A 22,677-nucleotide genomic window follows, 5' to 3' on the forward strand; every position below is an offset into this window, starting at 1 on the left:
TTTATTGGGAGGAGAGGAAACAAATTGGGAGCATAGTTAGCTAACTCTGTTGTTGCTTTCCCGTTTAGATTTTGTGCTGATTGCCCACGACATTAAAAAGAGAGCATTCTAACCATTGCCTTTTTGTTGTGAATGCAGGTATGTGACTGTGCCACACTGTTTAGAGAATTTACATTGTTTCATGTAGAGCTTTAAAATATATTTCTATATTCCTTTCATTTGGGAAATTTAACATGCAATGTTAATGGTGTTGAAGTTTTTCTATTTTGGTTGTATAAATTTACCACTATACGATCACACTGCAAGTGGAAATGTAATCCTCAGAATAATGGAGGATTCCTGCGAGATTTTGTGCTGATTGCCCACGACATTAAAAAGAGAGCATTCTAACCATTGCCTTTTTGTTGTGAATGCAGACCAGAGAAGACACTACACAGAGGTCACATTGGTGCCGTAACTCGTTCGTGATGCTGCTGGATCGGTCTGGTGTCTTCTCGTGGCAGCAGCATCGTGGAGCATCGGCCTCCTTATTGTTTAGACTGTTGGGTAACAGAATCAAACTTTGGGGACTTTTGGATATACTTTCATTTGGACTTTGTATATTGCCATATTGGATTAAGCCAATTTTAGCTCTTTTAATATCCTGCTAGATATGGATCTCAGTGACTCAGATGACACCCCAAATGTGACTCACCTTGATGTGGGTAGGGGTAGAGGGTTCACAGCTGTTCCTTTTTCACTGGGTGACTGTCGGGTGGGGCATAGAGCAGCAGATTGCCCTTGTGGGCTTGTGGCTGAGTCGCCGTCGGTACAGTGCACTAAGGCATTGGCCTCAGACCCCCCAATAACTGATGTGAGTCAAAACATGTGATAAATGGTCAGCTCCAGTCTTCTCCACAGACAGGTGACTGTGTCTATGTGAATAAGGCAGAGGTTAGCGCAAATGCTACTCTTTGTTTGGCTGACCACGAGCAGAGACCAGCTGTGAGTCAGGATAGCACTGCTATTGAGAGGTTGATCAGCATGCTAGAGAAGGTGCTGCAAGGCCCAGGCTATGCTCGAGCTAATGTCAGGTGACAGAGTACCCGACTGCCAAAAATACCGTGTTTGGATGACACACCATGTTCCATCTGCAGAGATAGATCCCACTCCACCCTCACGCACTGTGGGGAAAACAGATTGTGCTTCCTGTGTCATGTACCTGATCATTCGAGACGCAACTGCCCAGAGGGCAAGTGTCCTCCTTTCAATGGTCATCAGGGAAACTGAACGATCTGCGTGGAGGGGAGGACAGCGCAGATCCAGCAAGTAAGCCTCCCACTTTGGACATGACTACACAGATTATGAGACTTTGTATTCCACTTACAGTGGCATCATACCGCCAAATAAAACACTGATTGCACAGGGCTTGCATAGGCTCCCAAATACTGATAGCTTATTCTACTCTGCAGTGACTACTAGTAGTGGACAAGTTTTTAAAGCATTAGTGGATAGTGGATCTATGGCGTGCACCATAAGTGAGACAGTTGATGAGAAACTTTCACAATCTATACCTGATATTGAGAGACGTTCAGCCGAAGACATTGTCATTGTTGGTTGTGGGGGTCACCTTGTTATACCTTCTGCTACATATGATCTTACAGTATCAATATATGGCTTCGAGAAGCTTCGCACTACTCTAGATGAGATGGAGGAGTCAGGGATAATCCGTAAGTCCCAGAGTGAATTCTCATCCCCCCTTGTCTTGGTTGTTAAGCCAAATGGTGACCTGCGCATATGCAATGACTTCAGATGATGAAATGCAAGAACAGTTAAAGATTCACATCCATTGCCTCATCAGTCAGACGCCCTTGCAGCACTTGGTGGGAAATGTCTTTTCCTCTTCAATGGATCTCACATCAGGGTTTTACATCAGGGTTTTTTTTGTCATCCACGAGGACGACAAAAAATACACGGCATTCTCCCCATTTTGCCTTCATGAGTATAACATGGTGCCTCAAGGCCTGACAAATAGTCCTGCTACTTTTATGCGAATGTCCATTTTTGGTGATGAGAACTGCGCAAGCTTGTTGTGTTATCTGGATAACCTTATGGTTATATATGCTTATATATGCCACATCTGAACAGGTGGCACTTGAACGTCTGCAGATGGTTTTCTCGCGCCTTTCTGCCAACAACCTGAAGTGCTCACCTAAGAAATGCCACTTTCTTCAGCGGTCTGGGAAGTTCCTGGGACACATCATATGTGGTGAGGGTGTGAAAACAGACCCAAGTAAAATGCAGGCTATAGACAATGTGCAGAAAGCAGACCTAATGGAGTCTGACGGGGTGACACTGTGTGCGAGGAAAATCAGGTCCTTCCTAGGAATGGTTCTCTACTACCATCATTTTGTTGAGTGGTGCTCTGCAAAAACTAAGCCACTGTTTGATCCTGTGGCTGAACCGGCTGCGATACGCATAAGAGGTAGAGGCCATAAGCCTAAATTAAAAAGGGGCCACGTAGAGCTGGGTGATAGAACGATAACGAGATGTATTGCGACATAACTTTTTCTCGATAGAAAAGTTAAACTATTGCGATAGGCCTCATCTCTCTTGTCCTCTTAAAAAAAAGAACAGCCAATCCAGTAGCGCAGAGCCGAACCAATCACAACTGCAGCGTCATGTCACGTGACTTGTTACGTACAACACAAGTGCCAAGCCGCACATGTGTATTTGTTTGGGAAGCAGCCAGCCGCCGTGCCGGCCGGGTAATGGAGGAAATGAGTGTGCCGACTAGAAAAAAAATCAACCGAGAGTGTGACCAAAGGTTACCGAAGAAAAAACAGATGATGGTGTCATGATCCTGGGTCTTTTGACCCAGCGTTTTGAGTTTTAGTTTATGGTTTATGTTTAAGCCCTTCAGGTTTTCTAAGTTCATTTTTATCATGCCTAGGTTGTTATAGTTCTTTGTCATTAGATTCCCCTTGTGTCTAACACCCCTGTTAAGTCTCCCTTGCCCTTCATGTGTTTCATGTCTGTGTCTTACTGTAGAGAAGTAGATTCTGGTGTAGGATTTTACATGATGTCCACAAACGCACCACTGACATCCACACCTTCCCAGCCAATAATTAGCAGGCTTATAAGAAACAGCTGCGCTTCACTACCAGAAGGAGGCATTTGGCAGTCTTGTCCATCCAAGGTGGCTGAGAGCATTAGGCAGTTAAGCGCTGCAGATCTCTCAAGGAAAGCTACTCGGTTTAGTATTGCCCTATAGAGAGTGGTAAGTGGGACTCTTTGTTCATCATAACGTGGCATATAGTAGGGTGGACTTTGACAATTGTTTCCTTCCTTTGTTGCAGGTTTGCACTATACTGCTGTCTTGTCATATGCTGTTTTGTTTGTTACATGATGCTTTTATAATGAACAGTACTTTGGGGTGTATTTGTTTTGTGTAGATCTTTTATTAATGTGTGTAACGTTTTATGCTTTGTTTTATTGCTTTAGTGGAGGTGTGGCCGCTTGCTGAGGGGCTAGACACGTGAGGTGGAATCCCCTTCCTGATGCATGTGAGTGTACACACCGGGCATAGGTTGATTGCACCATTTAGAGTTTAGTGTAAGTGACAGTGAGGTCTGCAGTGAAGTTACACGGGTGAATAATTGGTGGCACCCTTGGGCACTCCTCCCTGTAGGTTGCCTCCTCAAGTGGCCGGTCTCCACTATTTTGTTTGGTTATTCTTTTATCATGCTGTGATTGTTTTAGGGTAGCATCGTGGTAGGGAGTCTGGTCATTTTAACACTAGATTTACTAAACCTGCGCAAATTTGCGTAACTTCCCTAAACCCAACACCCCCTAGAATTACTGGGTTTTTTATTTTCTGGTGCAAGTCCCGAGGTGTTAAGCACCACTGCTGAGCTTTTCACAGGTCGTCAGCTCGTTTCGCCTCCTGCTTTTGTTGTGCAAACCACCCATTATCCTTGAGGCCTGGCACATTTGCATTTGCTCACTCAGAGTTGCTCAGATCCAAGTCAGGCCAAACCTCTGTTTTACAACTTTCAGAAATGCCTGCCGTACCTATACAAAATATCCCACACATTGACTGACCTGCAAATATAAAAGACGCACATTCACACCTTCCTTGACTCTCAGCACAGATCTTCCATTGTTCCATTGTCATTGTGTATGTGAGGAAGTGGCATTGTTTGACTTCAGCACAGATCTTCCATTGTTCCATTGTCATTGTGTATGTGAGGAAGTGGCATTGTTTGACTACAGCACAGTGCTGTGCATAAAAGCAGACCAACCCAGGCGGGAGAATCATTTCTTGTTCGCATTTCTGAGAACGCACATCAGGATGGCCTCCGTATCACTGCCACGCAGGAAGAACCTCTCCGCGCAACAGGCTTTGGCCTTGCTTCAGGAAATGGACGAAGCAGATTCTGATGGAGGAGAGGTTTCATTTGTACCTCTTCAGAAGATTCTGAAAAGGAGACGGAACAAGAACCCAACATTACTCCACGGAAGAGGCCCCGTGGTTCTGGGAAGCCCAGCCAGAGCCACACGGCAAAAGACGGCACTGTGTGGGTAGAGGAGGACATTGGAATGCCCAGTGCAGTAGCAAATCGTTCGTGCTTCACTTCACTGTCCATTCACACAGTATATTGCAACCAAGCCAGACAAATTTGGGATCAAGTTCTGGATGGCCACGGATTTGGACACCAAATATGTCTGCAGTGCATCTCCTTACTTGGTAAAGGACCCCAGTCGTCAGAAGGGAGAGAGGCTGGCAGAGAACGTGGTCATGAAACTGATGGAGCCGTTTTTTGGATGATGGGAGAAATGTCACAACAGACAATTTCTTTACTTCACTGTTACTGTTGCACAGACTGCTGCAGCGCAAAACAACGTTACTGGGCACGGTGAATAAAGTCCAGCGTGAACTTCCTCAACTTGCAAAAGATACTGCAAAGCGAGAGGTATTCTCCACTTCAGTGATTAGAAGTGGCGGAGTCTCCTTGACAATTTATGCACCTAAAAAAACCAAGACTGTGTGTGTTCTAAGTTCCATGCACCATGATGTGGTGATTGGTGACGGCAGAAAGAGGAAACCCAACAAACTATAACCACATGAAGGTATGTGGATGTGTGTTATATAGGCCTATTGGGGGGGGAAAAAAAAAAAAAAACATACTCATGACTCTCTTTCTCTGCTTTTACAGTGTGGTGTAGACGTGTTGGACCAAATGGCGCAGATGTATTCCGTAAGAGCAGCAACACGCAGGTGGCCAGTAGCGGTTTTCTACAATATGCTGGACCTGGCGGCGGTGAATGCCTAGATTTTGTACAAGGCATGTACAGGGTGGACAGGCAAAAGAAGATTGTTTCTGAGTCTTCTAGCTCAGCAACTTCGTTGCCGATTCATGCAGCTCAAGGAAATATTAGCACAGAGGCAGGCTGCTGAAGCTGCTGCAGCTTCTGTGCCAGGGACTGTAAAGACAATGCAGTGCCAGGTGCAAGAGAGCTGCAACCAGAATCGCAGCAGGTTTACCTGTGCAACATGTCAGAAATTCACCTGTGCCAAATGCAGGGATGATGGACACTGGGTCTGCAAACGCTGTAAAGTCTGAAAGACTTTGAAATAAAACAGACTTGTGTACCCATATATTGTGAATGTGTATCTTTTGTATGTAGGTTGTAACACAGAGGTTTGGCCTGCCTTGGATCTGAGTAAACAAATGCCAATGTTGCACAAACACACACAGCAAATCTGCATTTATTTGTGCCACAAGTGGAAAATCTGCATTGTCATTGCAAAAAAAGTGGACAGTGCAAGACAAAAGCAGCTAAATAAAAACTGTACAAAGAGCACGGTATAGAAAGTGCACTATACAAACAATCTGGAAACATAAAAATGGACACATGTATTCAAAAATATTGGTGTGTGTGTGTGTGTGTGTATATATATATATAATACACACACACACCTATATCTACGTGTGTGTGTGTGTGTATTGTGTGTGTGTAACTAGACTTTATGCATATTATGTAAGGTGTGGCTATATAAATGTATGTACAACTCTGCATGCCTGTCCATAAACATATATACAATGTAGTGACAATGATTGACAAGAACTAATATTGCATATGAGAAATATTGCCCTGCCCATACCTTACATAGGCTATTTTGAATTAGATGTGCATCTGTGTGGTAAAGAGATTACCCGGCGAGGTGTGCTGGTTGTAAGGGATCCCCCACAGGTAACAATGTCAGCACCTGGGGTTTTAGGAATAAATGTTATTAGGGAATGTTATCGCGAGTTGTTCGCACAACATGGTTCTTCCCTTTTTAATTGCCCCCCAGTGGCTCAGACCCCTATTTTAATACAACAAGCTCTCCAGCAGTGCCATCAGATCCAGGCTAAGGCCCCCCCCCCAGAACGCTCAAGTCGGGTAAAGGTCAAGGGAGGTAGAGTTTGCCGCGTCCCCGGCGGTACCATAAAAATTGTGGCAGCTACATGTTCACAACATCTGGCAGCAGAGGCTCTGTTTGAGCCGCTCGGTTGTGGTTTACCTGCCGGCTTGTTGGCATCCCCTGGTCTTCTTTGTGTTAACAGAGGCACAGTTTATATCCCAATTGTTAACATTGATGTGCAGGATGTAGTACTGTCTCCTCGTACTATGATCGGCACCCTGAGCTATGCTCATCTGGTTAGCTCCCCCCAGGGTCTCCAAGAGGAGGGTATGGCAGCTACCGTATCCTCACAGACTGCAGTTAGTCCAGTGCAAGATAAAATTGCTGCTATTGACTTATCCACTCTTACTGCACAGGAGCAAGGTCATGTGAGGTCATTACTATACAAGTATAGTGGCGTCTTTTCCGATCACGACGGGGATATAGGCTGTACTAACTTGATTTCTCATGATATTCCCCTAGTGGAAGACACCCCGGTGCGGCAGAGGTACAGGCGTATTCCCCCCCCAGGATATGAGGCCGTAAAAGCTCACATTCGACAACTTCTTGAGGCCCAGGTAATTAGGGAAAGCAGTAGCCCCTTTGCTTCACCCATTGTGTTGGTAAGAAAAAAAGATGGAAGCCTTCGCTTGTGTGTGGACTACTGGGCTTTAAACAGTAAGACCCACAAGGATGCTTTCCCCCTGCCATGTATTGACGAGTCACTCGACGCTTTATGCGGTGCCCGCTGGTTTTCCACTTTGGACCTTGCCGCAGGTTATAACCAAGTCCCTGTTACAGAAAAAGACAAAATGAAGACTGCATTCTGCACACCTTTTGGGTTGTTTGAGTGGAATAGGATGCCCTTTGGGTTGTGTAATGCCCCGAGTACATTTCAGAGATTAATGGAGAGGATCTTTGGAGACCAACACTGTCAGTCATTGTTGCTTTATTTAGATGATGTTATTGTGTTTTCTTCTACAGTAGAGGAACATGTGAGTCGCTTGGATGTTGTCCTGGGACGGTTGCAGCAAGAGGGTCTCAAGGCTAACTTGGAAAAGTGTTCCTTTTTCCAATCTGAGGTGAGCTACTTGGGTCATGTTGTGTCGAGGGATGGTGTGTCTACCGACCCTAATCAGAATCAGAATCAGAATCATGTTTATTGGCCAAGTATATGTGCAGACACATTCAGGGAATTTGGTTCCGGTAGATCGTGGCTCTCAAGCACGGCAATGTAAATCTCACACACACACACACACACACACACACACACACACACACACACACACACACACACACACACACACACGTCTATATAAACACATTACACATACATACACAAAGCTGTGTAAATCAACTATAAATAACGAATCTAAACTTATATACATAAAATACAGAAATGAATGAGGTGGAATGAATACTACAAAATGTACATAAGGTGCAGCTGCAGTCTGGCAGTGGGAGCACTGTGACAGGTCAACTGTTAAGAAGGGAGGTGGCGAGGGGAAAGAAACTGTTCCTGTGTCGGGTGGTCCTGGTCTGCGGGCTTCTGTACCGTCTGCCAGAGGGCAGCAGATCAAAAAGTCTGTGTCCAGGGTGTGAGGGGCCTGTGATGATTTTCCCTGCCCGTTTCCTGGTTCTTGAGAGGTACAGATCCTGGATGGAGGGCAGGAGGGTGCCGATGATCCTTTCTGCTGCCCGTACAGTCCGCTGCAGTCTGCTCCTGTCCTGTTTAGTGGCTGCTCCATACCAGACTGTGATGGAGGAGCACAGGACAGACTCAATGACCGCAGTGTAGAACTGGATCAGCAGCTCCTGTGGAAGACTGTACTTCCCCAGTTGTCTCAGGAAGTACATCCTCTGCTGGGTCTTTTTGAGGATGGAGTTGATGTTGGTCTCCCACTTCAGGTCCTGGGAGATGGTGGTACCCAGGAACTTGAAGGTCTTCACAGTTGACACAGGGCTGTCTGATATGGTGAGGGGGAGCAGAGTTGAGGGATGTCTCCTGAAGTCCACTGTCATCTCTACAGTCTTAAGAGTGTTGAGCTCCAGATTGTGCTGACTGCACCAGAGTACCAGCCACTCAACTTCCTGCTGGTATGCAGACTCATCACCATCTTGAATGAGGCCAATGACAGTGGTGTCATCTGCAAACTTTAGGAGTTTGACAGCCGAGTTCTTGGAGGTGCAGTCGTTAGTGTAGAGGGAGAACAGTAGTGGTGAGAGGACACATCCTTGAGGGGCACCAATACTGAGGGACCGAGTTTCAGAGGTGCTCTCCCCCAGCCTCACTTGTTGCTTTCTGTCTGTCAGGAAGCTGGTGATCCACTGACAGGTAGCTGGTGACACGCTGAGCTGGGAGAGTTTGGAGGAAAGAAGTTCAGGCACAATGGTGTTAAAAGCCGAACTAAAGTCCACAAACAGGACCCTGGCATAAGTTCCCAGGCGGTCAAGGTGTTGCAGGATGTAATGCAGCCCCATGTTCACTGCATCATCCACCGACCTGTTTGCCCGGTAGGCAAACTGCAGAGGGTCCAGCTGGTGGCCTGTAATGTCTTTCAGATAGGCTAACACCAGTGGTTCGAAGGATTTCATGACCACAGACGTCAAGGCGACAGGTCTGTAGTCATTCAGTCCTGTGATGGTGGGTTTCTTGGGAACAGGGATGATGGTGGAGCGTTTGAAGCAGGAGGGAACTTCACACAGCTCCAGGGATCTGTTGAAGGTGCGAGTAAAGATGGGAGCCAACTGTTCAGCACAGGTTTTGAGGCAGGAGGGTGAGACGCCGTCTGGTCCGGGGGCTTTCCTGGGCTTCTGTTTCTGGAATAGTCGGCTCACATCCTGAGTGTGTATTCTGAGTTTCAGGGAGGACGAAAGGGGGGTGAGAGGTGTGGCGGAGGTCGTTGAGTCTGGATTGGAGAGGGTGGTGGTGGTCGTTGAGTCAATAATAAAATTGAAGCAGTGTCTAAGTGGCCCCGGCCTAACCATGTCTCTGAGTTGTGTTCCTTCTTAGGCTTTGCAAACTACTATCGTCGTTTTGTTGAGGGATTCGCAAAATTGGCCGCCCCCCTACATCGCCTAGTTGCTGAGCTGACTGGTACCAAGTCCAGGAAACCTGCCATACAGGTTTTATCTGCAGCATGGACAGATAAATGTGAGAAGAGCTTTGAAGGGCTTAAACAGAGGTTGGTGTCTGCTCCAGTTTTGGCTTATGCTAATTTTTCTCTGCCGTTTATCTTAGAGGTGGATGCTAGCTATCAGGGCCTAGATGCAGTGCTCTCCCAATAACAGGCAGGGAAGATCCGACCTATAGCATATGCCAGCCGTGGCCTTCGTCCTACAGAGCGTAATATGGAAAGCTATAGCTCTATGAATTTGGAGTTTCTGGCCTTGAAGTGGGCCATGACTGAAAAGTTCAGAGATTATCTGTTGGGGCAGAAGTATATACAGATAATAATCCCCTCAGTCATTTGTCCACAGCCAAGCTGGGCGCTACAGAACAGCGCTGGGCTGCACAGCTTGCTGCCTTTGATTTCACCATCAAGCATCGACCTGGTCGAAGTAATAAGAATGCAGATGCTCTCTCACGGCAAAATCCCGCTGAAGTTACTTCAGTTAATGAACTAGGCATAGTCTCTGGTACCCCTCTGCCTGCCCCTTTGCAACAGGTTTTTGGTGTGAAACCACTAACTGAGGCTGTTCAAGCCACTATCTCAGTCTTTCCAGGACATGCGCCGTCTGACCTTTGTGTTTTGCAGGAGGCTGACCCTATTATTCAGGAGTTTCTGAAGTTTTGGATACGGAGAAGGGGGCCTGATGCAACTGAACGTGGCCAAACCTCGAGGGAAGTCCTCGAATTGGTCAGGCAATGGCGTAGGTTAGTGGAGCAGGGTGGTGTGTTATATCACAAGGTCTCTCATCCTAGGGGAGAAGAGATGCTGCAGGTGCTATTGCCCAAGTCACTGCAGGGTCAGGTTTTGCATCAGTTGCACCAGGAGCACGGACACCAGGGTGTAAAGAGAACCATAGACCTGGTTTCTCAGCGGTGTTACTGGCCGGGGATGTACCATGACATCCAACAGTGGTGCCAGGAGTGTGAGTGATGCCAACTAGCTAAAGATGTTCAAATCTATCCTAATGCTTACATGGGCCATTTGCTTGCATCCCGACCAAATCAGATCCTTGCAGTTGACTTTACTGTATTGGAGCCGTCACGTAATGGGGTTGAAAATGTTCTTGTTATGACAGATGTGTTCTCAAATATATACCCAGGCCATCCCAACCCATGATCAACGGGCATCGACAGTGGCAGAAGTGTTGGTGAAGGAGTGGTTCTGCAGATTTGGCGTGCCAGGGCGTATCCATTCCGATCAAGGTAGAAACTTTGAGAGTAATCTGGTTGAGCAGCTTTGCCAAATGTATGGTATTGATAAGAGTCGCACTACCCCTTACCATCCAGCCGGTAATGGTCAATGTGAGCGGTTTAATCGCACTTTACACAATTTGCTGTGCACCCTCCCTACCTCTCGGAAAAGGGACTGGGCTTGTTATTTGCCACAAGTGATCTTTGCATATAACACCACAGTACATCAGTCTACAGGCGAGTCACCATTTGCTCTGATGTTTGGCCAAGATCCCCAGTTACCCGTTGACTTTTTGTTGGGTAGGATTCAGGAGCCTGTAGCTGGTAGCACCCATGACTGGGTTGTAGAGCACCAGACTCGACTACGTCATACATTTGAACATGCTAATAAACGCTTGGGGGCTGCAGCTAATTGGCGCAAGATACGTCACGACCAGCATGTGAGGGATGCTCCCCTGCATGAAGGTCAGTTGGTTTACCTTAAGGAGGTTGGGTTTAGAGGCCGTCATAAAATTCAGGATGTTTGGAGTTCGGTGGTGTATAAAGTGCTTAAGGCCCCTGACCAAAAAGGGTCCGTGTACACTATTGCTCCGGTAGATAACCTGAGTCACGTGAAACATGTCCACCGTTCACTACTAAAGAATAAGGTGGAAGGTGTGACTACCTGCCCTCCCAGTGCTCTGATCCAAACATTAGAAACTGCCCTTGTAGAAGAACCGATGCAAGGTGGCGAGTGGTTTTTATTGGTCTCTGAACCTACTCCAGCCCCAAACAGTTGCCAACCAAGACCAGAGAATCCTAGCCCTCGTAGACCAGACGAGCTAGAACCCTCAACGTCCCCCATGGTGTCGGCTTGCACTGATCAGCTGCCAGTTATGGCTGGTGTTCATAACAATATAGCCCCTCTACGTAGGACTACCCGTGGTAATGCTGGGACGCACTCGAATCTGCATCATTTGGCCCAGGTAGCAGGAAGTAGAGCAATAGGGGCTGGGCACTCCCAAGCACCTGTGCCTAATACAGTTACCCTGTTTAGACCTTGGCAGTGAGTGTCAATCGTCGGGACGATGATTCAAATCTCGGGGGTAGATTGAAGTGAAGTAGATTCTGGGGTAGGATTTTATATGATGTCCACAAACGCACCACTGATATCCACACCTTCCCAGCTGATAATTAGCAGGCTTTAAAGAAACAGCTGTGCTTCACTACCAGAAGGAGGCATTTGGCAGTCTTGTCCATCCAAGGTGGCTGAGAGCATTAGGCAGTTAAGCGCTGCAGATCTCTCAAGGAAAGCTACTCGGTTTAGTATTGCCCTTTAGAGAGTGGTAAGTGGGACTCTTTGTTCATCATAACGTGGCATATAGTAGGGTGGACTTTGACAACTGTTTCCCTCCTTTGTTGCAGGTTTGCACTATACTGCTGTCTTGTCATATGCTGTTTTGTTTGTTACATGATGCTTTTATAACGAACAGTACTTTGGGGTGTATTTGTTTTATGTAGATCTTTTATTAATGTGTGTAATGTTTTATGCTTTGTTTTATTGCTTTAGTGGAGGTGTGGCCGCTTGCTGAGGGGCTAGACACGTGAGGTGGAATCCCCTTCCTGATGCATGCGAGTGTACACACCGGGCATAGGTTGATTGCACCATTTAGAGTTTAGTGTAAGTGACAGTGAGGTCTGCAGTGAAGTTACACGGGTGAATAATTGGTGGCACCCTTGGGCACTCCTCCCTGTAGGTTGCCTCCTCAAGTGGCCGGTCTCCACTATTTTGTGTGGTTATTCTTTTATCCTGGCCGCCACCCGGCACACAATGCACCCGACCCCTATGGCGCCTCCTGCGGGTGGTGGGCCTGCGGGAGGATGGGCCCATGTCTCCTCTTCGGGCTGTGCCCGGCCGGGCCCCATGGACTAAGGCCCGGCCACCAGACGCTCGCCCTCGTGCTCAACCTGGAGACTCTGTTGTCCTGCTGGGAGACTTCAATGCTCACGTGGGTAACGACAGCGAGACCTGGAGGGGCGTGATTGGGAGGAACGGCCTCCCTGATCTGAACCCGAGCGGTGCTTTGTTATTGGACTTCTGTGCTAATCACAGTTTGGCCATAACGAACACCCTGTTCGAACATAAGAGTGTCCATAAGTGCACGTGGCACCAGGACGCTCTAGGCCGTAGGTCGATGATCGATTTTGTAATCGTATCAGCAGACCTGCGACCATATGTTCTGGACACTCGGGTAAAGAGAGGGGCTGAGCTGTCAACTGATCACCACCTGGTGGTGAGTTGGATCAGGTGGCGGGGGAGGACGCTGGACAGACCTGGTGCACCTAAACGCGTAGTGAGGGTGTGCTGGGAACATCTAGCAGAGGCCCCAGTCCGCGAGATCTTCAACGCACACCTCCGGCAGAGCTTCAACAGCATTCCGAGGGAGACTGGGGACATTGAGTCCGAATGGACCATGTTCAGCGTCTCCATTGCCGAAGCTGCTGCATTGAGCTGCGGCCGCAAGGTGGTTGGTGCCTGCCGCGGTGGTAATCCCCGAACCAAATGGTGGACACCAGAGGTGAAGGGAGCCACCAGGCTGAAGAAGGAGTCCTATCGGGCTTGGTTGGCCTGTGGGACTCCGGAGGCAGCCGACAGGTATCGACAGGCCAAGCGGAATGCGGCTCGGGCAGTGGCTGAAGCAAAAACTCGGGTGTGGGAGGAGTTCGGAGAGGCCATGGAAAAAGACTTTCGGACTGCCTCGAAGAGATTCTGGCAAACCGTCAGGCGTCTCAGGAGGGGAAAGCGGTGCTCTACCTGCACTGTGTATAGTGCTGGCGGAGCGCTACTGACGTCGACTGAGAAAATTGTCAGGCGGTGGAAGGAATACTTCGAGGACCTCCTTAATCCTACTGACACGTCTTCCGAGGAGGAAGCAGAGTCTGGGGATGAGGGGAATGACCCGCCAATTTCCGGGGGCGAGGTCACTGAGGCAGTTAAACAACTCCTTGGTGGCAGAGCCCCTGGTGTTGATGAGGTCCGCCCCGAGTTCCTGAAGGCTCTGGACGTTGTAGGGCTGTCCTGGTTGACACGCCTCTGCAATGTTGCGTGGAGATCAGGGGCAGTACCTGTGGACTGGCAGACCGGGGTGGTGGTCCCCATCTTTAAGAAGGGGGACCGGAGGGTGTGTTCCAACTACAGGGGGATCACACTCCTCAGCCTCCCTGGGAAAGTCTATGCCAGGGTGCTGGAAAGGAGAGTTCGTCCGCTATTCGAACCTCGGATACAGGAGGAACAATGCGGTTTTCGTCCTGGTCGCGGAACACTGGACCAGCTCTTTATCCTCTCCAGGATACTTGAGGGTGCATGGGAGTTTGCCCAACCAGTCTACATGTGTTTTGTGGACTTGGAGAAGGCATTCGACCGTGTCCCTCGGGGTGTCCTGTGGGAGGTGTTGCGGGAGTATGGGGTGTCTGGCCCATTGCTACGGGCCATTCGATCCCTATACAACCGTTGCAAGAGCTTGGTTCGCATTGCCGGCAATAAGTCGGACTCGTTCCCGGTGGGTGATGGGCTCCGCCAGGGCTGCCCTTTGTCTCCGGTTCTGTTCATAATTTTTATGGACAGGATTTCTAGGCGCAGCCAAGTGGCGGAGGGCTTTCGCTTTAGTGGCCTCAGAATCTCATCTCTGACTTTTGCAGATGATGTGGTTCTGTTGGCTCCATCGGGTGAGGGCCTCCAGCTCGCACTGGAACGGTTCGCAGCCGAGTGTGAAGCAGCGGGAATGAGGATCAGCACCGCCAAATCTGAGGCCATGGTTCTCAGCCGGAAAAGGGTGGAGTGCCCACTACGGGTCGGGGATGAGTTCCTGCCCCAAGTGGAGGAGTTCAAGTATCTCGGGGTCTTGTTCGCGAGTGATGGGAGAAGGGAGCCGGAGATCGACAGACGGATTGGGGCTGCGGCTGCAGTAATGCGGACGCTGCACCGGTCCGTCGTGGTGAAGAGGGAGCTGAGTGTAAAAGCGAAGCTCTCAATTTACCGGTCGATCTACGTCCCTACCCTCACCTATGGCCACGAGCTGTGGGTAGTGACCGAAAGAACGAGATCGCGGATACAAGCGGCAGAAATGAGCTTCCTCCGAAGGGTGGCTGGCCTCTCCCTTAGAGATAGGGTGAGAAGTTCGGCCATCCGGGAGGGGCTCAGAGTAGAGCAGCTACTGCTCCACATCGAAAGGAGCCAGCTGAGGTGGTTCGGGCATCTGACAAGGATGCCCCCTGGGCGCCTCCTGGGTGAGGTGTTCCAGGCATGTCCCACCGGGAGGAGGCCCCGGGGCAGACCCAGGACACGCTGGAGAGATTATATCTCTCGGCTGGCCTGGGAACGCCTTGGTGTTCCCCCGGATAAGCTGGAGGAGGTGGCTGGGGAGAGGGAGGTCTGGGCCTCTTTGCTTAGGCTGCTGCCCCCGCGACCCGGCTCCGGATAAAGCGGATGAAGATGGATGGATGGATGGATGGATATTCTTTTATCATGCTGTGATTGTTTTAGGGTAGCATCGTGGTAGGGAGTCTGGTCATTTTAATCATCGTTTGTTAATAAAGTGTTTTAATTAACTATTTTGCCGTCTCAACCCTGCTACCCTAGGTGCCTTCCTGATTTTATAGTTATGTTTTTAGTAGTTCCTCTTAATAAATTTTGATTTGTAAACTTCCTTTGTCTCACCTCTGCCGTTAATAACGAGTCTGTGGGCTTTGGTAGCCAGTGCAATATGTACATTGGCTAGAGAAATCTTTCCTGGGGTGTAACGGCCTCCCCCAGGTGGCGTTGTCAATATCTTAGTTACCGTCCCCAGTTATTCCTCTATCGCGACACCACATTACGTTGTCAAGTTCAGGTTGTCATATCTGCGTCTTATGTTTCCTGTTTTATTTTTTAAGAGATCTTGTGTTCCTGTGTTCATTGTGTTTAGTTTTACTCTTCCACTGTGAGGTCGTTATGTTCATGTGTGTCAGCTGTTCCCCATGTGTTCCCACTTCTCTCATTAGCCTCCTGTGTGTATTTAGTCTGTGCCTTTTCATTCAGTCCTTGTCGGATTGTCTGTGTTGTTCCCATGCCATGTCCTGCGTTCAGGTTTTCACATACACTCAACAAAAATATAAACGCAACACCTTTGTTACTGCTCCCATTCCCCATGGGATGGACGTAGAGACCTAAAATTCATTCCAGATACACAATATAACCATCCCTCCCAAACAGTGGTCACAAATCAGTCCAAATGTGTGGTAGTGGGCACATCTGCCATATTGAGATAATCCATCCCACCTCACAGGTGTACCACATCAGGATGCTGATCTGACATCATGAGTAGTGCACAGGTGTACCTCAGACTGCCCACAACAAAAGGCCATGCAGATGGACCAAGCGAGTGATAGGGAGTCTGCCGTTGGTCAAACTGGTTGTTCTCTTGGTGCGGCATTGAGCGTCCCAACCTCTGAGGCAGAATCGACTGTGGCTCCACATGCTGTGTGTGACGTGTTGGTTTCCCAACATAATTTGTATAATTTTACCACTATATGATCACACTGCAAGTGTAAATGTAATCCTCAGAGTATTGGAGGATTCCTGTGAGGCTGACTGGTCACGACAATAAACGAAAGCATTCTAACTTGTTGCCTTTTTGTTGTGAATGCAGACCAGAGAAGACACTACACAGAGGTCACACTTGTCATTTAGACAGCTGTTAGCACATGATTCTCCTTATGGGGACCTGATACGTTTAATATGCTGATGAGAATACAGCCCAGAATAAGCGTATACTATAGCTTTTATTTTGGAAAGAGACATTTCTCTGTAATAAACTCTCTTTACCAAAGATGAGTGATTCCTCAATCAGATAGATTTTTTTTTTTATTACTTTGTTGTTTCAGCAACATTAAATTTAAAAACTGTACTTTTGAGTTAAAATATATATTTATAATTTTAATAAATGACAAATTAAAAAGTCATGAACATTTCTTTTTGTATCGAAAAAATATCGAACCGTGACTCCAAAGTATCGAACCGAACCGTGAATTTTGTGTATCGTTGCACCCCTAATATATATGTGTCCTTAGTGTCGGAACAGAATTGGGGGAAAAAGCTTTTGAATAAGTTGCCTCTGGAAAAATCTACAGAAGGAGTTTAAAGTTAAAGAAGTGAGAGAATGGCTCAATTTGATCAGTGTGAATTTTGTCATTGTTGGTTTTATAATGACCTGTTATTTTATAAGATTCTTGATTCATTTTTGTGTTGTGTTGTGGTTTTGTTTTTTTGTGTTGTGTTTGTGTTGTTTTATAGGATTTGTGAATTCATGATTCATGTTTGTGTTCACTTGTCTGTGTGGAAAATTGTGTTTGCTTCTTTATTTGTCACACATTGTATTTGTTATAACTTATACATGACTCTGCTGGTCACTCTTGTAAAACGGATTTTAATCTCAGTGAGGTATTTACGTGGGCAAATAAAGTACACATGCAGTGAAGCACACACACTGTTTAGTAAAGTCATGTTGTGGAGCTGTTTCACTGATCAATGACTGAGTCTGAAGGAGGTTTTCTGACTTCTGGAACAAACCTGGAAGTTTCTCTTCAGCTCTCTGTATCAGCTGTTTGTAACTATCAACTCTTTCAGCTTCTGGAACAAGTTTGTGTGAGCCGCAGTCAAGGAGCCACCAGAGGACACCTGCTAACCATCGGCATTATGGGTAGTGTAGTAGGAGACACTCACCTGACATGAAATACTGACGGAAATAATATATGAGACCTCCAAAAACCACAAGAAGAACCAGGAGAACCAGGAGCACAAGAACAGCTTTCGCCCAGGATGGAAACTGTTCTGTGGAAAAAAACACAAACAACATGTCCTTTGAACTCTGATCTCAATGTCCTGCACTGTATCATGGTTTTTATCTCCATGTCTGACCTTTGACCTGCAGCACTACTTTTTGTCTCAGGATGTCTTTGTCCCTGTAGATGATGCAGATGTATTCTCCACTGTCTCTCTCTGTGGGGTATTCCAGGGTCAGACTGAGGTCTCCAGTTCTCAGCAGGTCTTTGTTCATCTTTGTTCGACCACAGTAACGGTCGTCCTGCTTCTTAAGGTGGTCACTTCCATTTGAATATCCATGGACCATCATGATTTCTCTGTCAAATCTTGTCCACTCCACTGTGGTGTCCTCAGGCAGGTCAGGTGTTGTTTTGCATTGCAGGATGACAGACTCTGATCCTACAACGACCTCCTCCTCCAGTTCTTGGTCTGAGAGGACAGTAAACCAAATTATAAAAATTGCATCTGGAAAGTTTTCCCAGTGTTTTATTTGTTCCACATTTTGTTATTCCAACATGGATTAGATTGAGTTTCACCTCACATTTCTACACACACAATACCTGGGGATTCCCATGATGCATTGAGTTTTTCCTTTCCAGTCACCTTCCTCACTCACTATGTGTTAATAGACCTCTCTGCATCGAATCATATCTGTTATTAACCTCTGTCTCTCTTCCACAGCATGTCTTTATCCTGTTTTCCTTCTCTCACCCCAACCGGTCGCAGCAGATGGCCCCGCCCCTCCCTGAGCCTGGTTCTGCCAGAGGTTTCTTCCTGTTAAAAGGGAGTTTTTCCTTCCCACTGTCGCCAAAGTGCTTGCTCATAGGGGGTCATATGATTTTTAGGTCTTTTTCTTTGTATGTACGATCTGCTGTACAATATAAAGCGCCTTGAGGCGACTGTTGTTGTGGTTTGGTGCTGTATGAATAAAATTGAATTGAATTTAACAATACCCCGCAATGACAGGCTACTGTTTAAATGATTGCAAATGTATTAAAAATAAAAAAAATGAGAATAACATGTAATCACAAACTTTGCTCAGTGCTTTGTTGAAGCAACTTTGGCAGCAATTACAGCCTTCAGTCTTTCTCAGTATGATGCTGCAAGCTTGGCACCTATTTTTAGGCATTTTCTTTATTCTTCTTTGCAGACCCTCTCAAGCACCATCAGGCTGGATGGGGAGTGTCAGTGCAAAGGCATTGTCTAATCTCTCCAGAGATGTGTAATTGGGTTCTTGTCTGGGCTCTGGCTGGACCACTCAAGAACAAAGAGAACAAAGACAACAAAGTGGTGCCGAAGCCCTCCTATGTTATCTTGTCTCTATGTTTAGGATCGTTTTCCTGTTGGAAGATAAACCTTCAGCCAGTCCAAGGTACAGAGCACTCTGGAGGAGGTTGTCATCAAGGAGTTCTCTACACATTGGTGCATTCAGGAAATCTTTTAGTTCTTCCACTGTAAAATGTCCCACAACATGATGCTGTTTTTTCCAGACATGACACTTGGCATTCAGGCCAAAGATTTTTATAGTGGTTTCATCAGACCAGAGAATTTTCTTTTTCATGATCTGAGATACTTCAGGGGCTTTTTGGCAAACTCGATTCAATGCATACTGTCTCAGAGGTCTGCAGACAATTCCTTGGACTTCAAAGCTTGATTTGTGTTCTGACACGTACTGTCAACTGTTGGACCTTATACAGACATGTGTGCCTTTCCAAATCATGTCCAATCAACTGCATCTATCACAAGTGGACTCCAATCAACAAACATCTGGCAGATTATCAGAGGGAACAAGGTTCAACTGAGATTAAATTTTAGTGTCCCAGAAAAGGCTGTGAGTACTTTTGTACATCTGTTAATTTTAGCTTAAATTTAAAAAAAAATTTAAGCCAATTTTTTTTCCATATTCATTATGGGGGTATTGTGCAGGAAGAATTTGGAGGTGAAAAACTGATTCCATCCATTTTGGAATAAGACTGTTACATAACAAAATGTGGAAAAAAAGGAAGGGCTGAGAGTATTTTCCAGATGTTCTGTAACTAAAGAAGCAGATTCAGTCACATTGATTTTAATCATAGAATCGACCTGATCTGAGATCTGAGCATCTGTGTTACTGACCTCTGACTCTGCTGCCAGTAAAAATAAATATCAATAATCAAATCATTAAAATCTCTATTCTGCATGAAAAATATCAGGAAAGCTTGTGAGCCAAAACTGTGCCAGGTCTTCACAGTACTACTGTTAGTTATCACACATAAGTAAGAGACCATGTGGGGTTATTGTCTGTCCCTATTAGGCAGGCAAGCTGCTGGTTTTCCTGCACATGTAAGAATTTCTGGATCAAATCATCCTGATTTAGAAGATACACCAAAAATTGTACCAATAAGATTCTATTTTCTTCTTCTTTGGTGTTCATGTTTTTATTTTTCCAGTGTGGTTGCATCTAGAAAACTTTACCACTATTTTATCAGATTTCAGTACTAGAAAAATCTTTTATGTTACTCTTTAGTTTGACCTCTGACCTTCATAATCACAGGTGTTGGGTTTTGTACCTTTGACATGCAGCTGTATTTCTGCCAGTTTCCGTTCCTCCCTTTCATTTCTGATGGAGCAGGTGTAGATGCTGCTATCAGTCTTTGTTGGTTTTCTCAGAGTGAGGCTGAAGTCTGAAGTGTCCAGAGCATCAGGCCTCATTGATGTGCGCCCTCTGTAACGCTGGTTTTGCCCTTTAAAATCATCCGTTTCCTCTCGTCGTAGGTGGACAGATTTGGGGTTGAGATCATTGCGAGTCCACAGCACTGTGGGGTTTTCAGGTATAAAACCTGAGTACTCGCAAGGCAACAGGACAGATATTTCCCCCTCATACACCTCCACCACTGGAGCCAGGGCATGCTGGGAAACTGGAAGGAGACACAAGCACACACAAAAAAAAACACTTATTATGTGTATGCAGTAGATTTTGTCCTTGGGTTGATATAAAGTGGTTTCAGAAAGTTGCAGAATATGTAACATCACTCTCAGCCATGTTTTATAAAAAGTATTCAAACACGGATTCTTCCTGTCCAACAAGCACTGAAAGGACATCAAAGATGTTAAAGAAAACTGATGGATGACTGAACAACACTGAGGTGAAAGGAGGAAACCATCTCTTATTTTCTTGTATCGGTGTTCATTTCTTATTGAAAATGAACACAGATACAAGCAGATCTGAGCTCAGACGCCTTCCTGTAATGAGACAGCAGGGCTAACAACGACACCACAGTCCATCAATTTGTAACAAATAACCTCACCATGCATCAACACCAAATGAGGCAGAAACACAACCACACAGAAAACAAACAGTTTATTAGTAAACAGACATCCCAGTGTTACAACACATAAAAGTGTCACCACTGACAATGTTACACACAACTGGCAACACAACCAATTTTCATCTGTATCATTGGACAAGTTTTTTTCTTTTTTTTTTGCCACAGTCGTTAATCTTGTCAAACGTCACTACTCTCTGGCAGGTTTGTGGTTCTATCAGTAAGAAACAGAGACGTCTGGAACACACAGATAGTTCGTCTTAAACAGATATGAACTCAGCTGTAACCCTGTGAGCGCCCTGCATGAAGTCCCAGAGGGGGTTATGAGGAATAAAGTCAAGTAGAGTCAGTTTACATCCAGTGAAATCATGTTAGACTTTATGTTGTCTAAAAGCACAAACAGCTGCGTTGTTGTGTTTGCATTCAAAGAGTGCGCTTACTGAGTACGAGGAGCAGGAGTGGCAGCAACATCTTCATCTCCAGTTAAAGTCCTGATAACAACAACACGCAGCTACTGCTGCACTAAAGGTTTGGTCCTCTTAAGATAACCTGATCATTTCCTGTTGAGCCTTCAAAATATTTATTTATTTATTTTTTCTTTTTACAGCGAATGACAGAATTAAATTTAGAGGAGAAACAACATGGCTAGATTGCTGTTTGCTGCTCTATGGGATTAATATTCTGCTGTCATTTGAAACTTAAATTTAGAAATTAAACTTTAAGCTTTACAAAACTGACAGTAGGATTTTAAGGTTTGTCAAAACATTTTTATACATTTACATCGTTTTGCATTTGAGGTTTCCTTCGTCACACCAGCAGCGAGGATGTGCAGCTGTTTGACTCACTTGTTGTTACAGTCCTGGACCTGTGGCCCAGTGTTTAGATTTTGTATTATTGTTTTTAGGCTGTTTTCTTCTATTGTTCAAGGTTGCTAGTTTTTTGGTGTCTGTTTTGTATTTCCGAGCCTGTGGATTCCTTTGCTCCTTATGTCACTCTGGTCCCTGTACTGTGTTAGTATTTTCTCTGAGTTCAGTCTGTGGATTTCCTGTTTTACTTTGAAGGTCTTGTCTCATGTTAGTGTATTCTGCTTTACTTCCTTGTCTTGTCTAGCCTAATGACTTCCAGCTGTCTGTCCACCTGTTCCTGTACCTGCCAGTGTATTTTAGTCCCTGTCAGTCAGTACTTGTTGTCCTGTTGTTAGCATCATTTCTCCCTCCTGCTGTGTCTTTCCTGATGTTTTCTTGTGTATTTCGGTTCTAGCTCCAGTTTAGGTATTCTGTTTGGTTTTCCTTGGTAAGCAATAAAGCTGCTTTCAAGTTCATGTTTTGCCTCAATGAGTCCACCGTGTGGGTCCTCTTCTCCTGCCTGCACAGCACACACCATGACACTTGTCATTTTTCAAAGACACAACTTTGTTTCTTAGTTTTTTTTTCTTTTCTAAAAGTTAAAAAATAGAAAGAAAAATAAAAAAGAAAATTGAATTAAAATTTTTTTATTGAATTGAATAATGAGAAACTTTATATTTAATTCTAATAAATGTTTGTAATTTGAATTTTTAAGTTTGTTCTTAAAAGTTAAAACAAATCTCATATCTAAAGACTTAAATACTTAAATACAACACTGAAATAACCACAAAAAAGTACTGTACCATAAGAAACTGGGAAAATTCAAAGTACCTAAATCACAAACTGTAAAATATTCATTAAACTAAACAGATCATCTGAGGAAGCTAAGGTGCTGG

At 45.8% G+C, this 22,677-nt stretch overlaps 1 protein-coding gene across 6 annotated transcripts in view; it reads right to left on the reverse strand.

Annotated features, from left to right (window-relative positions):
• Nucleotides 1–22,677, reverse strand: part of LOC146634213 (uncharacterized) — a 132,391-nt gene that overhangs the window by 105,631 nt on the left and 4,083 nt on the right. For 2 of the 6 annotated variants that reach the window (XM_085375237.1, XM_085375271.1), the window contains exons 2-4: nucleotides 20,181–20,528; nucleotides 17,728–18,060; nucleotides 17,533–17,640 (exon numbers count right to left, since the gene is read on the reverse strand). In XM_085375237.1, coding sequence (XP_085231363.1) covers nucleotides 17,533–17,640; nucleotides 17,728–18,060; nucleotides 20,181–20,528 — 789 coding nt within the window. Of the gene's footprint in view, nucleotides 1–17,526; nucleotides 17,641–17,727; nucleotides 18,061–20,180; nucleotides 20,529–21,376; nucleotides 21,425–22,677 lie in introns of those variants that run through there. The other 4 variants (XM_085375308.1, XM_085375251.1, XM_085375261.1 and 1 more) reach the window with 4 other exon arrangements.

The sequence above is a fragment of the Diplotaxodon limnothrissa genome, linkage group LG3, assembly GCF_057381915.1.
Source record: "Diplotaxodon limnothrissa isolate DT_005_m linkage group LG3, D_limnothrissa_male_GT1.1, whole genome shotgun sequence".
Lineage (NCBI taxonomy): Eukaryota > Metazoa > Chordata > Actinopteri > Cichliformes > Cichlidae > Diplotaxodon > Diplotaxodon limnothrissa.